The sequence below is a fragment of the Schistocerca nitens genome, chromosome 7, assembly GCF_023898315.1.
Source record: "Schistocerca nitens isolate TAMUIC-IGC-003100 chromosome 7, iqSchNite1.1, whole genome shotgun sequence".
NCBI classification, from domain to species: Eukaryota; Metazoa; Arthropoda; class Insecta; order Orthoptera; family Acrididae; genus Schistocerca; species Schistocerca nitens.
Window position 1 is genome coordinate 165,258,648 of NC_064620.1, and position 16,676 is coordinate 165,275,323.

General features: G+C 39.1%; 1 protein-coding gene and 1 pseudogene across 3 annotated transcripts in view; one reads left to right on the forward strand and one right to left on the reverse strand.

The window, feature by feature from the left end:
* LOC126194725 (collagen alpha-1(IX) chain-like) overlaps positions 1–16,676 on the reverse strand; it is a 419,736-nt gene that overhangs the window by 28,003 nt on the left and 375,057 nt on the right. For all 3 annotated transcript variants that reach the window (XM_049932976.1, XM_049932975.1, XM_049932977.1), the window contains one exon: positions 11,023–11,077. In XM_049932976.1, coding sequence (XP_049788933.1) covers positions 11,023–11,077 — 55 coding nt within the window. The remainder of the gene's footprint in view (positions 1–11,022; positions 11,078–16,676) is intronic.
* On the forward strand, positions 11,272–11,389 carry LOC126196041 (5S ribosomal RNA; annotated as a pseudogene).

Below are 16,676 nucleotides of genomic sequence, written 5' to 3' on the forward strand. Positions count from 1 at the left end.
ACTATCAGTTTAATAAGTCACAGCTGCAAAATACTAACGCAAATTCTTTACAGACGAATGGAAAAACTGGTAGAAGCCGACCTTGGGGAAGATAAGTTTGGATTCCGTAGAAATGTTGGAACACGTGAGGCAATACTGACCTTATGACTTATCTTAGAAGAAAGATTAAGAAAAGGCAAACCTACGTTTCTAGCATTTGTAGACTTAGAGAAAGCTTTTGACAATGTTAACTGGAATACTCTCTTTCAAATTCTGAAGGTGGCAGGGGTAAAATACAGGGAGCGAAAGGCTATTTACAATTTGTACAGAAACCAAATGGCAGTTATAAGAGCCGATGGGCATGAAAGGGAAGCAGTGGTTGGGAAGGGAGTGAGACAGGGTTGTAGCCTCTCCCCGATGTTGTTCAATCTGTATATTGAGCAAGTAGTAAAGGAAACTAAAGAAAAATTCGGAGCAGGAATTAAAATCCATGGAGAAGAAATGAAAACTTTGAGGTTTGCCGATGACATTGTAATTCTGTCAGAGACAGCAAAGGACTTGGAAGAGCAGTTGAACGGAATGGATAGTGTTGAAGGGAGGATATAAGTAGATCATAAACCAAAGCCAAACGAGGATAATGGGACGTAGTTGAATTAAGTCAGGTGATACTGAGGGAATTAGATTAGGAAATGAGCCACTGAAAGTAGTAAAGGAGATTTGCTATTTGGAGAGCAAAATAACTGATGATGGCCGAAGTAGAGAGGATATAAAATGTAGACTGGCAATGGCAAGGAAAGCATTTCTGAAGAAGAGAAATTTGTTAACGTCGAGTATAGATTTGCGTGTCAGGAAGTCGTTTCTGAAAGTATATGTATGGAGTGTAGCCATGTATGGAAGTGAAACATGGACGATAACTAGTTTGGACAAGAAGAGAATAGAAGCTTTCGAAATTTGGTGCTACAGAAGAATGCTGAAGATTAGATGGGTAGATCACATAACTAATGAGGAGGTATTGAATAGGATTGGGGAGAAGAGGAGTTTGTGGCACAACTTGACTAGAAGAAGGGATCGGTTGGTAGGACATGTTTTGAGGCATCAAGGGATCACCAATTTAGTATTGGAGGGCAGCGTGGAGGGTAAAAATCATAGAGGGAGACCAAGAGATGAATACACTAAGCAGATTCAGAGGGATGTAGGCTGCAGTACGTACTGGAAGATGAAGAAGCTTGCACAGAATAGAGTAGCGTGGAGAGTTGCATCAAACCAGTCTCAGGACTGAAGACCACAACAACAACAACAACAAGTTAACTTCTAAGCTACATGATCAACTTACAAGATGACCAAGAATTATCAAATAATGTAAAGAGTTATGAAAACCATTTTGCTACTATAGACCTCTGAGGTGCAAAACGAGCCATTGAAATTGCTGCACCCTAATATGCCAGCATCTAGAAACTGTGAGTTTTATGGACCATTTCATGTGACACAGAAAGAAGAGTAGGATAGAAATATAATATTTAATGAACAACAAATACAGCAAGTGGACTCTGCCAAGTTCTTGGGAGTGAACATCGATAGCAAATTAAACTGATCATGCTATATTATAGATCTGGCAAAAAGACTTGTAGATCTGACAAAAAGACTTACTGCATTTCCACAACTTTTATTTTAAACATAATTGCATGATCTACACACAAGAATGCCATCAAAGCTGCCTACCTTCGATATTTCCATACATTGTTTCCTTATGGCATCTTATTTTGGAGTAATCAGCCACTGGCAAGAAAAAAAAAAGGTTGCTCAAAAGAGAATTACATGCATTATGAGTGGTGTTCTTTGAGAGACTCTTACATCACAATGTGTTTTCCAACTTGTATGTTACATTAAAAAATTGCTCTCTTTCCAAAACCAGTTGTGCATATTATGGCCACAATATGAGGTCAAAAGAGGAATTGCACAGTAATAAGACAAACTTCACCTTGTGCACCAATGAATGAATTACTCAGTCATGAATCTGTTCAATGCTCTCATTTTTTTTAACAAAAATGAGAATATATGTGTAGTTTTATTGTATAAGTTGGATGCCTCAATAGTGCAAGCATAAATATAAGGTTTTTTTTTTTTTTTTTTTTTTTTTTTTTTGTCACAAAAGATGTGGTATTATTTTTCAAAGCGTGAAGCTGTTACTAATATGAATGTCACAAAGTAATGTGTAAACATTAATTCTGATGTCTTAATGTATTATGTACCTTTTTTTTATTTTCGTGTATTATGATGTGCTGTTTGTTGATATGAGCACTATCATAAATCTATCAATTACACCCTACTGTATCCACTTTTGCACATTAATTGCTTTGTCACACACAGCAGATATCTATAGCATTTGCAGTGAAAATGGCAGACAGAACATAAGACAAATACAACACTACTTTATGATGGTGTGTGTCTTGAGTATAGGAAGCAAAAACAATTATTACTGATTTTATTTTGAGAATTTCTGCTGTGCTGAAGCACTGGATTTTGAGAGAGGAAATCATAGTTGGAATTATGAAAGAACTGCTACGTAGAATCCCCTGATGCAAGCAATATATCATGAATTCTTATTCAGGTAATTGGTCTTGTGTCAATGGAAGAATGGCTTCTTCAGGAATTCAGTTTAATCATACATCCCCCTCTCTGTCTCCAGTACTCTGTCGTCAAAGTACTAAGACTCACTAATGTTCTATTTGTCAATAATATAGGAACTATTACCGAGTTTAACATTTAGGAAAGTCATTATTTATAGTTGCCTGAGCTTAAAAAGTTGTGAACTGCCAACATAAACTATGGTCAGTACTGGACTGCAGTAGGCTATATCATTTTTGTTTTGTTTTTGTAAATGTGCACTGAATGCCAATATGACTGAGTTGTACAGTGTCAAAATTGTCGTATAATAATTGGTCAAGAAGGTGCTACTGTGTATGGTACTTACATATTAGCTTCTATGTAACACATGATTTTGTGTTATCATCTAAACAGTTCTTCAACATATTAAGCTTATCTTTGTTATCTTGTGAATTAGATGTAATGTTCTTTACAATATGATCATTTCTTTAAACCTTGTCCTTTCATTTATCTCTCTTTCGTCCAGGGAGAAGAAACTTCTATTTCTGAAAGCTCGGTATTCAGTCACACTGCACATATGACTTTTTAGGTTGGTATAGCGATTCTATTTACTTACTTAATTAACACCTTTCATCTTTGAGTTCCTTACTATAACTTTATATCAAAATCTGTATTATTTATTCACTTCCTGAAGACACTTGGCACAGTGGTTAATGGTGGCTAGCTGAATCAACACAAATCAAATGAAATCAAATGGTATTCAGCAACTCTTCCTCCACCAAACATAAATTAACTACACCTGCAGAAAGTACCAAGTAAATAATGTCGTTTGCCAGAGTACTCATCACTTTATGCCACCTAAGCATGACAGAAACAAGTTAATATTCACTATATTTATTGTAGATGGTGAACTACAATTATGATTTAAACTGGTGATCTATTGGGTATAATATGCAACCAGTTGCTTTTTTTGAATTTTGATATTATTTATTTTCTGTACCATTAACTAATTTTCAAGTCACTGCAGGCTTTTTGAGGTGCTACAAGAACATTATCTGGAACAAGAACATTATCTGGAACTTGTGCAGCTAGATGCTATGTTTGTGGTGATACAAAAATGATTCAAATGGCTCTGAGCACTATGGGATTAACATCTGTGGTCATCAGTCCCCTAGAACTTAGAACTACTTAAACCTAACTAACCTAAGGACATCACACACATCCTTGCCCGAGGCAGGATTCGAACCTGTGACCGTAGCAGTCACATGGCTCCGGACTGAGCGCCTAGAACCGCTAGACCACCGCGGCCGGCTTGTGATGATTGCATTACCTTGTGGTACCCATGACAAATTCATTCTGATAATGTACATTTTGGATGTTAAACACACACATATGACAGGTGATAGGTAGGAAGGATGTACAAAGGGTCTACATAATGAGAACAAACTTGAGAACAATATTACAGAAAGAGAGGAACAAGAAGTGAAGATAAGAAGAGAGATACAATACTATGAGAAAAATTTGACAGAGTATTAAGGGCCTAAGTGAAAACTGGGCCCACCAAATAGATAACATTCCCTCAGAATTATTGAGATACTTGGGAGAATCAGTAATGGTAAAATAATTCCACCTGGTGTGCAAGGTACATAAGAAAGGACTTCAAAGAAGAATACAGTAATTCCAGTTCCAAAGAAGGCAGGTGCTGACTGGTGTGAATACTAATAAACCATCAGTTTACAAAATACTCACATCTATTATTTATAGAAGAATGGAAAAAGTGAGAGAGGCTAACCTTGGGGAGGATCAGTTGGGTTCCAAATAAATGTAGAAATTCACGAGGCAATACTCATCCTGCAACTAAGGTTACCTTGTTGGTTTCATGTCCCTTGGCCCAATTGAGTAATAAATTGTAATGATGTGGAATGAGTCATTTTATATACATATCACAAATTATTTTGTAAATATGCTTAATGCTGATCATTTACAAGTGTTTTTTAATAAAATAAAATAAAAAGAGACATGTAGATCTGAGTCAGTAATTCCTTCCCATCACCATTCACACATTACAAATAAGTCATCAAGCAGAAACTTTTTCAGTTTATTTTCAAAGTTCATATCACTGGGAAAGTGATCAAAAATTTTTGTTGCAGCACTGTGCATCCCTTTTTGTGATATATACAACCTTAATGTGGCACAATGAATGTTAGTTTTTCTTCTGGTACCATAATTATGTATATCATTGCTGCTTTTCAACTGCAGTGAAGACTTTTTTACTTAGAGATGAGTTACCCCAGAATGTTATTTCATATGACATTACTGAATGAAAATATGGAAAGCATGTCAACTTACTGGTTTATTTGATTTGCAATTATTCTAAATGCAATTCTGACTGAACAAAGTTGTTTTAGGAGTTCCAAAAAGTGCTTTTTCCAGTTTAAATTCTCACTAATATGGACACCAAAGAATGTTGAAGTTTCCACCTTATTTATTATTTCCTCACGATGTGTTACACTTATCATTGGTGTAGTACTTCTAGATGTGCCAATATGAATATGTTGTGTCTTTTTAAAATTGAGGGTGAGACCATTTAAATATAACAAATTCACTGTTTAACATTTTCTCTGCTGTTGTATGTGTTCTTGGACCTTGGAAGACCACAAACACATTTCTCCTCAGTCAGAAAATTGTCCCTGGACTACATTAGTTGAATTACTAAGTACTTTCTGCATTCTTTTTGTTTGGTGTGATGTTATCAGTTGGTTGGCTATACCATCAATCACATAAAACCAAAGTTTATCAGGGGAATTTTGTGATTCACACAGTCAAATGCCTTAGATTGATCACAGCAAATATCCATCAGCGCTATTTTGCTATCTGATGGTTGTAAAAGTTGGTGAGTGAACATGTGAATGGCATTCTCTATAGAGCAACTCTTCTGCAATTCAGATGGTTATTTACTGAAATATTATTGTTGCTTATGTTTGATACTATTTTAGAAATCATCACATTGTAAGAAACCTTGGAAAATATTTTTAGAAGTGAATCTGGTCAGTAGTTATTGACATCTCTATCACCTCTCTATGTAGATCATTAGAAGAGAGGTAGAAGAAAGGCAAACCTAAGTTTATTGCAGTTGTGGATTTAAAGAACTCTTATGACAATATGGACTGGACTACATTCTTTGATATTTTGAAGGTAGCAGGGATAAAATACAGATACCAGAAGGCTATTTACTACTACTTCAGAAACCGGACTGCAGTTATAAGAGTTGAAGGACATGAAAGGGAAGCCATAGTTGAGAAGTGAGATAGGGCTGTAGCCTATCACTGACATTATTCAAACTGTACAATGAGAAAGCTGTGAAGGAAACCAAGGAAAAATTAAAGTTCACAGAGAAGAAATAAAAACTTTGCAGTTTGTTGACGACATTGTAATTCTGTCAGAGATAGCTATTGGCTTAAAAAAGCAGTATCTTGAAAAGAGATTATAAGATGATTATCAACAAAATTAAAACAAGGGCAATGGAAAGTCATCATCATCATCATCCTCTTGGACAGTTTCCAGAGTCTGGCTGGGACCGTATGGAACATAGGCCTCTCCATCGTCTTCTGTCTTGCCACCATCTCTCTGTCTTCACCTGGGTCAGTCTTCTCCTTTCTTCTGGACGCATTCCTCTACTCCTTTCAGCCATCCATTTCTCAGTCTTCCTCTTGGTCTCTTTCCTTCCAGTTTCATCTCGTGTATTGTCCTGGGTATCCTCTTCTCCTCCATTCTCTTAACGTGTCCATACCATCTCAGCCTTGATTTCTCTAGCTCCTCCTGTAATAGTTCCACTTTCATTAACTCTCTGATCCTATCATTTCTTAACCCGTCTATCTTTGTCACTCCAATACTGTTTCTCAAGAATTTCATCTCACTAGCTTGTACTTTTCTTTTCTCTCTTCCTTTCATAACCCAGGTTTCTGATGCTTATGTCAGGATCGGGACATAGTATGACTGGCACATAACCATTTTACTGATTTGGGGTATATCCTTGCTCCACATCAGGCTTCTTACACTCTTCTGAAATGATTCTGTTTTTCTCCCCCACTCATTTATTTCTCTGTCATTTTCTCCATCTTCCTGTATAAGGCTTCCCAGGTACTTGAAACTCTCCACTCTCCTCAATCATTCCCCACCAACTGTTATTCCCACTGTTCCTCTCTCCTTCTTTCTTGTTGTGATAATCATCTCACTCTTACTTAAAGTAAATTTCATCCCTCATTCTTGTACTGTTCATTCCCATAAGTCCAACTGCTCTTGTACTGCCTCCTCCTTATTCTCCCAAATCATCAGATCATCTGCAAAACACCATAGCTTTCATATTCCTTTCACCAATTACTTGTACTACTGTACTCATTATATCAAACATTGCTGCACTGTCAAGGCGTCTTGCCACGGTTCGCCTGGCTCCCCCTATCGGAGGTTCGAGTCCTCCCTCTGGCATGGATGTGTGTATTGTTCTTAGTGTAAGTTAAAGTAGGGTGTAAGCCTAGGGACTGATGACGTCAGCAGTTTGGTCCCATAAACACTTACCACAAATTTCCAAAAATGATCATCCATCACTAAATGGTGAAAGTGCACTTCTCTGCCTCAAGCTGTTCTTCTGTTCAATCCAAGCTGATCTCTCTCCTCCCACTTTCACACAGCTCACACTTCCATGGTACATTTCCCTTATTCTCCAAATAATCTGTTTTGCTACTCTGTTCTTCAGGGCTTTCCACACTGCTTCTACGTGCACTATTATACGCTTTTTCAACGTCCAGGAAGGTCATTAGTAGATCTAGTCCATATTCATAGTGCTGTTCCTGCAGTTGTCTTACAGCAAAAATTAGATCCACAGTGGACCTTCTTGTTCTGAAGCCATGTTGCTCTTCTCTCATTCTTCCTTCTAATTTTGCCCGAATTCGTGCTTCCAAAATTTTCTCAAAAATCTTTGCACAATGACTCATCAATATTATCCGCTATAGTTCTTGCACTCTTTTCTATTTCCCTTCTTAAAGATCAAGACAATTATTCCCTTCTTCCAGTCTTCTGGGATCATCTTCTGCCTCCACACAAGTTTCATTACACAATATAGCCATTGTATCCCCACCTTTCCTGCTGCTCTCACCATCTCTACACTTAGTTCATCCAGACCTGGTGACTTCCCTCCCTTCATCCTTGCCCAACGCCTCTTCAATTTATCACCATGTAAGGTCTTTTCTATTTGCTACTTACATTAGTAAGTGCAAGTGGAAGCAATATGTGGGAGGACAAGCAACAAAAAGAGATGGAAAGAAACACCCTGGTGGAATGATAAAACAAAGGATATAGTACAGAAGAATAATAGAGCCTTAGGGTATTGTTCCAGAAGAGAACAGTAGAGACAAGTGAAGTGTACCAGGCAAGCAAGAAAGAAGCAAAATGAGTGGTGGTGGAGAAAAGAAGGAAGTGGATGGAACAGTGGACCAGAATGATGAAGGAGGATAGTGAAGGTTCAAAAAAGGTGTTATATGGGATGATTAAAAGTAAGAGGAAGAATGGTACGACAGATTATGCTCGAATGGTGAACAAAAGTGGACAAGATGTAGAGAATAAGGAGGAACTCAAGAATATGTGGAAGAAGTATTTTGAAGAACTCCTGAACCCGAATGGAGACCTAGATAAGGACGAACAAGCCAAGGAGAAAAAAAGAGGAGGAAGGGTAATGGAATGTAGTTGAAGTAAATCAGGTCATGCTGAGGACATTAGATTAGAAAATGGAACAGTAAAAATAGTAGATGTGTTTTGTTATTTGGACAGCAAAATAAATGATGTTGGCAGGGAAGATATAAAATGCAGACTGTCAATAGTGAGAAAAGCATTCCTTAAACAGAGAAATTTTTTTAACATCTAATATAAATTTAAATGCCAGGAAGTCTTTTTCTGAAGGTAACTCTCTGGAGTGTAGCCTAACATGGAAGTGAAACATGGATAATAAGCAATTCAGATAAGAAGAAGATAGTAGCTTTTGAAATGTGGAGCAAAGACTCTTGAAAATTATACAGTTAGATCAAACAACAATTGAGGAGGTACTGAACCGAACTGAGGAAAAAGAAATTTACAGCAAAACTTTACTAAAAGAAGGGTACAGTTGATAGATCACACCCTGAAGGACAACAGAACTGTCAGTGTCATAATGAAAGGAAGTGTGGTGGGTAATGTGTAGAGGCTGGCCCAGGACTTGAAAAAAAATAAGCTGTTTCAAACCAATTTAAGTTTGAATAATTATGCAGAGGTGAAGAGGCTTGCACAGAGGCTTGTGCCAGACCAGAAAACTCTGTGGTTACTTACTGTGAATGAATGTGAAACCAAGAGCCACTAAATACTGTGTATCCATGTGTATAATCTGCTAAATGTACATTATCAGAATGAATCTGTCATGGATACCATGAGACAATTCAGTAACGATGACTATAGTGTCTAGCTGCACATGGTCTAGAAAATGTTTCTGTAACACTTCCTGCTGATGAAGAGAGTGCAGCACCTTGAATACCAGTTAATGATACAGAAAATGAATCATATCAAAACTGGAAATAGCAACTGGTTGCATATTATACTCATATAAATCGACACACAAGTTAATATTGGTCCCAAGTCATACACTGTAAAATACTGACTTTTGTCGAGACTGCTAGGCCCATCAACCACTGCACTGATTGTCTTTCTTTGAATGAGTGATTCATTGGGATATATGTATACAAAAAATACTGCACCAAAAAAGAGAAAACTATGGGTATATAGAAACATTTAAATGTGACAGTCCCGTCTGTAATTAATTCACTATTTTTATTACTATTTCAGTTACAATATTTTCTTCAAATCTGTAAATTAAAAAGACTGGTCAGTCTAACTAATTTTTAAAATTGTACTCATCCCATACAAAACTGTGTCATCACTACCGGTTTTGTTCATGAGCAATAAGGACTCAAACAACTATAATGGAGCATATGCATAAGATTTCCTTCACATTCCTCCAGGTATGTTTTGGATAGGCCCATCAATGACTATGGGAATTTATATTACAGATGTCATTTCAGCAGTTCAAATATCAAAAATCATTTTTTCCTTATCAATACTTTGTAGAGGAATACTGCGGAAGGAGAATGATTTATCTGCTGAATCATGCCCTATTAAAAATGGAGTGAAAACTGACCATGTGGATCCCACCTAGTTCTTTTTCTTTCTCTACAATGAAGGTGGTCTGTATTATGGATTGTGGTAATAAAGCACTTCTTGAAGTATGAAGCATTTATCTGATTTCAACCATTTACGTCTACAGCTTGCCCTCATATGCAGCCAGATCTGATTAAACCATGAATCTTCACAGAAAATTTTTTTGCTTGCCAGTAAAACTCTATAGGATCCTTAACAAACAGTGATATTATGGCATACAAATTCCTAAATGTTACCATTCACCATATAGAAGAGATGTTGAGTCACAGACAGGCACAACAAAATGACTGCTAAACATGTGACCTTCTTCTAAAGCAGACAACACACACACACACACACACACACACACACACAAAGCAGCACAACTCACATTAACATGACCACAGTGGTCATGTGTTTGTGAGTTATGCTTGCATGAATATAAGTGTGTTGTTAACTTTAGAGGAAGATCTTTTGGCTAAAAGCTCACATGTTTGGCAGTTTTTCTGTTGTGCCTGTCTGTGACTCAACACCTTCTCTATATGGTGAGTAAAAAACTAGCCTCTCCATAACACTGTCACTGTTCTATCCTGGATTTTCCATTGTTTGATTTCAAATGTCACCGTTATTTGTAGACCTTGTTTAAAGTAAAAGTCTTCGATTTGAGAACTGACAAATTTCTTCCACACAGTTTCTGAAATTCTGTCTTGCATTTACAACATGCCTATATGTGAGCACTGCAGATTGAGACAGTGACATATGACATGGTTGACAGTAATCTGCTCCAGATTTGCCCTTTGAGATACATCACATTGAATGAGTGATATGTCAGGTACCAAATTCCACAAGGCATATCTGGAAACACATCTGTTGATAACCTGCAATAGTTTCCTGATATTAGAAAAAGTTACTGATTTAGCTCAATTTATTATTGGTCACAATATCTTTAGCATTGGTCACTCTGATGGCGAATAATTTTCAAAACACTGCTTCATCATTAATGCGACTGAAGTAGTGCTAGCAACAATGCCAAAGGAGTCAGATGTAGACTGATCAGCCTTGTGTAACTGACTAGACAATATTTCTTGGTTGAAACATTATATGATTCTTTTCTTTTTTAGAAGATGTTTTAATGACAACTGCTTTGGAATCATATTCTCTATAACTTTAGCCTCTGGAAATGAATTTGTATATTGTTATTAAGAGAGAAAGAACATACAATACCTCTTAATACAGCAGCACATATTTCTCGTATTTCAGATTCAGAGATACTTCTTCCCTGAAAAGAAAAGAAAAAAGAAAAGAGTATATATCAGGAGAGCCAATTTGATTACAGAAATATATAAAATATGCTCAAATTCACTTAATGTGAAAAATGCCAATTTTTACTTATGAACTTATTTGATCAACATTTTTCCACTTGGTAGCAAGAAACACAATGAATTCATAATTGATGTAACTATCCCGTCTTGTGCCAACAGCCTTGCCGCAGTGGCAACACCAGTTCCCGTCAAATCACCGAAGTTAAGCGTTGCTGGGCTGGACTAGCACTTGGATGGGTGACCATCTGGTCTGCCGAGCGCTGTTGGCAAGCGGGGTGCACTCAGCCCTTGTGAGGCCAAGTGAAGAGCTACTTGACTGAGAAGTAGCGGCTCCGGTCAGGAGAGCGGTGTACTGACAAATGCCCCTCCATATCTGCATCCAGTGACGCCTATGGGCTGAGGATGACACGGCGGCCAGTCGGTACCATTGGGCCTTCATGGCCTGTTTGAGAAAGGGGGGGGGGGAGGGAGAGAGAGAGAGAGAGAGAGAGAGAGAGAGAGAGAGAGAGAGAGAGAGTATGCTGTCTCATGCTTCTACAAACACTTCATTTTGTACTAGTTATGTTAATTTATTTTCTTCATCATCCACAGGAGAAACATGCGCTTTTTAACAATGATGATCAATGTGTTTCCTCTTGTTGTTTCATCAAACTGTTCAGTACTATTTATGATGGACCAATTAATTATTTTCCAACAATATGAAACACTAGCATAACTGCTAGTGGAGATGATGCAGAATGAAATAATGTGATGACAGATTAATGACTGGCATCACTAGCCACACCTTGCTCCTACAATTTAAGATAGTTAAATTCACAAATTTTCTAAGGAATTGGGTATAACAGTCTCCAGGTAGTACCTGGTGTTTGCATGATTAATTTGTGCTGGGAGTCATGACGAGATGTCGGCCAAAAAATGTGAAAGAGAAGAGCTACTAACTAAAACAGTTAACATTATTTATGACAAATGACGATGTATGTAATAGTGCATAACAGACTACACAGTTCAAAGATTATATATAGTAATTTCATGAAACCAAATTTAGGCAGAATCAGTGTAGTCTGCTCAACAAGTGAAGTCTGTGAAATGTATCAGAACTATTTCCTGTAAGTCATCCCCCAAACACCCTGCCAATATGTTGTGCTGTAACTTGATGCCACCATCACTCAATATGAGCAACAAGAAGACAGCACGAACACTTTTCTTTGAACACTGTCAATATACACACTATTTGTTAAGTATGATTATTATTATGTCTGTCTGCATGTTTTTGTGCCAACCACTGATGTGCACAAAATTTGCCCATGCCAGCCAACGTGGTTATATGTGACTTTTGTGACACCCTGTAGCATCAGTCGCCACCATTATAACTGTGCTACACACTGTTATACATAAAACCTGTCAACTGGATCACAGTTGTAACACATTCCAGCAGCCAACCACTACATTTAACCTCCAAAGCCACGCATACCTCCTCACACTTTCATCCCATAAGAACGTTATGTCGTTCCTACTTTTTTCTCATGCATGATGATAACTTATGCGCAATCAAGTATCATCAGGCCAAAAAACTGTACTATTGCCCCCAGCACAATTTCTTCCATCCTTTTCACTCAATGAATTCACACTACATTATTCAGTTCTCCTTATAATAACCTAATGCTTTCATTAACCCATTTCCTGTGTCATTTCCCATTTCCTATTATCATCCCCACCCCAATGGACCCCTACTCCACCTTTCTACACTATTTCATAAAAGCATACCTTTCCCTAGGTAAAATCCAGTCCCTCATCCTGTTTCTTAAACACTGTCTGAACCACAGAATCCCACCAACTGCCTAACCATAAAAATCCCTTACTCTGGATCCCACCCTTCCTTACATAATGACCCTCACCTTTTCAGATTATGCCAGCCCTTATCCCTCACAAACATGGTAGTGCAAAAACACCTGTCCATGGCACAGACAGCCCAGAACCACCTCTATTCCCTCTGCAAGATAATGTTAAATGTGCAATCACTGAAATAGAAACTCTTGCACACTCCGACACCTGCAAAGCATTCCAGACATCAATTCCATAAATGGGTCAACCTGTTAACATCCTGCTCCTGCCTTGGGGCACCACTATCCATCAATACCCATCCTTCCACAGTGAAACCCCTCATCATCAACCCCTAATAGGTCCCAGACCCTACCTAACTGGCCATTTCAATTTACCACATCCTCCAAAACTCCCTCCCAACACCTCACAAAACCCAGAAAACAAGCAAATCCAAAGCACTGTTGTTAACCTCTCCACCAACACCTCAATCCCACAGAAGTTTCAGTCCTGTCCAGATGCCTAACCTTCAACCGCACCCCTAAATTTAACCATGCTGGACTGTCAAAAAACCTACTCTCCTTCTCCTTATTCTTACAATGGAAACACTCCTTTGCAACCAATCCCTCCAAACCAAAGCCTACCTAATCCCAACTTTGAATCTTGCCTCTCCCAATTCACATCACCATCCAACCATGGCCCTCCTCCCTTCCCACCACTAGTCAGATCCTGGAATTCTGTACTTCCAACTTGGCCTCACCATCTTTCCCTAGGTTCCTTCCTAAGAACTCTAACCTTTCATCAGAAGAAAAGACAGCCATACACAACCTAAAAACAGATATAGACATAATCATCTTCCCTGCAGAGAAAGGCTCCACCACTGTTGTGATGAGTCGCAGTGAGTGCCTGATGGAAAGCCTCTGCCAACTGTCTTACTCCTCCACCTACAAGCTCTGCCAGAGTGATCCCATCCCAGAAGTCCAGAGTAATCTCCAATCCCTACTGAAATTCACAGGCCCTTTCCAGAACCTCTCACACGAGTCCATCTCCCTCCTCAACCCACCAACACCCCACACATTAAATTTCTACATGCTCCCTTGTTGACCAACAGCTCCAACCAATTGTCTGAAATCTAGCCTCTCACATCAAAGATACTAACCACTTTCTTCATCAACTTACCACCATCTCCACCCCTTTAGCTCCTGGACCCCACTCATCACACACATACACAAACATCCCTCACACCCATGGCCCTGCTGCTATTGAACACTACCTCTCCCAACATCCTTCAGACTCCAAACCCACCACCTCATTCCTTATACACATTATTAACTATATCCTGACTCACAACTACTTTTTCTTTGAAGGGAAGGTTTGCAAACAAATCTGTGGCAAAGTCATGGGCACTTACATGCCACCCGCCACCCTCCAAGGCCAACCTGTTTACGGGCCATTTAGAGCAAACCTTCTTAGCCTCCCAAAACTCCCAGTCCTTAGTCTGGTTCAGGTTCATTGATGATATCATAATTATCTGAACTCAGTGCCAAGTCTCCCTATCTACTTTCCTTCACAACCTTAAACCTTTACTCCCATCCACTTCATCCAGTTCTTGTCTACCCAACACGCCACCTTCCTGAAATGTTGACTTCCACCTCTATGATAGCTCTTTCCACACCTCTGTCTACATTAAGCCCACTAGTCACAAACAGCACCAGCATTTTGACAGCTGCCATCCCTTCTGCACTAAAAAATCACTGCTTTATAGCCTAGCCACACGTGGACGACTTATATGCACTGACGAGAATTCCCTTTTCCAGTATGCTGAAGGCCTCACAAAGGCCTCCACAGACAGGCAATATCCAGCAATATCCACCAAACTTAGAAAATAGACAGATTTCCTGTGACATATCCACAAACAGCTCAACCCTCCCAACCACCTCATAGAATCAGCCACAAAGGAGTGCCAACCTCATCACCCAAGATCACACTGGGCTGGAACAACTGAACCATATTGTTCAGATGGCTCTGATTATCTCTCATCCTATTCTGAAGAGAGGGACATCCAATCCCACATCCTTCCCACCACTCCTAAAGTGGTGTTCTGTTGCTCACACAACCTAACATCATTGTAGTCCATCCCTATGCCACGTCCATTCCCAACCGTTTGCCACAGAAATCATATGTCTGTGGCAGACCTAGGTGCATTACCTGTCCAATCCACCCATCCAATGCCACCTACTCCAGTCCTGTCACAGGCTTATCCTACCTCATCTGAGGCTGAGCTACCTGTGAAAGCAGCCATGTCATATACCAACTCTAATGAAAACACTGCACAGTCTTCCATGTTGGTATTACAACCAACCAGCCACTGACCAGGATGAATGGCTACAGCCAAACTGTTGTCAAAAACAAAGTTGAACTCCCATGGCACAACATCCAGCTGAGCACAACATGCTCAATTTTAGTGGCTGCTTCACAACCCGAGCCATCTGGATTCTTCCCTCCACCATCAGCTTCTGTGAACTGCACAGATAGGAGTTGTTCTTGCAACAAATTCTCCACCCGTCATTGTCCTTGCTTCAGTCTCAGGTAACCCATTAACCCACACTCTGCACCCAACAGTTTCTCCTTTCTGCCACCCCTTCCCCGTTCATGACTCCATGTCTCCTCCACCATGTACCGCTTCCTGCCAGCTGTTACAATCATGCCAGCCCTTATACCTGCCACCTCTCCCTCCTGCATTCCTTGCCAGCAAACTGGTCACCTACCTCCGAGATGCTAGCCATCCACCTCCAGTCCCTCTCACTGTCTCCCACCTCCCTTTCCCTCTGCCCACCCCACCCGACACCACACCCACCTCAACAAGCCCATCCACCAAAAAATAACATTGGCACTGTTAGTCTACCCAGCGCCACGTCGGGGCACAGGTGTGAGTATGCATATGTGTCTGCCTGTGCATGATTTATTTTACTCCAGCTCACCACAGGATAACTATAAAAGCTAGCACATTTTATTTCTTTCGTTTGTGCCTATTGATAACACAACGCTTCCACATTTTGGTGAATAGTCACCTTTAACCCTAAAGTATTTACATTATTATTTCCTGACATTTGCTGATCCTGGCATTTCTTCCAGGGAAGCAGATTAGCTAACCTTCATTCCTCACTAATGAGTTAATTATCATTCTTCCTACTCTCATTTAAAGAAACAAAACTACTCATAAACTTAATAGAGATAGCAGTAAACAGCTATCTAGTCTTGTGAAACTTTAGATAACGGGAATTACTGGCATTAACTGAAAAAAAAAACAACAAAACTGTGTGCAGCAGATAAGTTTATGATTAAGAAAGAAGAAACTTGGTGATTAATGGCTTTTTTATGATGAAGTCTTCCAAGATGGAGCACATGCTCAGAATGGATGAGGAAAGGTTGCAAACGAGTCATGTCCTTGTCATAGGAACCTTCCTGGTATTCACTGTAAGTGATTTTGAGAAATCAAAGAGAAAAAAGTCTGGTTCCCTGGCAGGGAGTTTCAACCCCACTCTTCATGTGTGAGTCCCATGCCTAAATCACTGCACAGTTTTGCTCAGGTATATGGTTAAGAAATCCTTGGGTAAGAGAAGAAATATTGAATTTAATTGATGAAAGGAGAAAATATAAAAATGCAGTGAATGAAGCAGGCAAAAAGGAATACAAATGTCTCAAAAATGAGATCGACAGGAAGTGCAAAATGGCTAA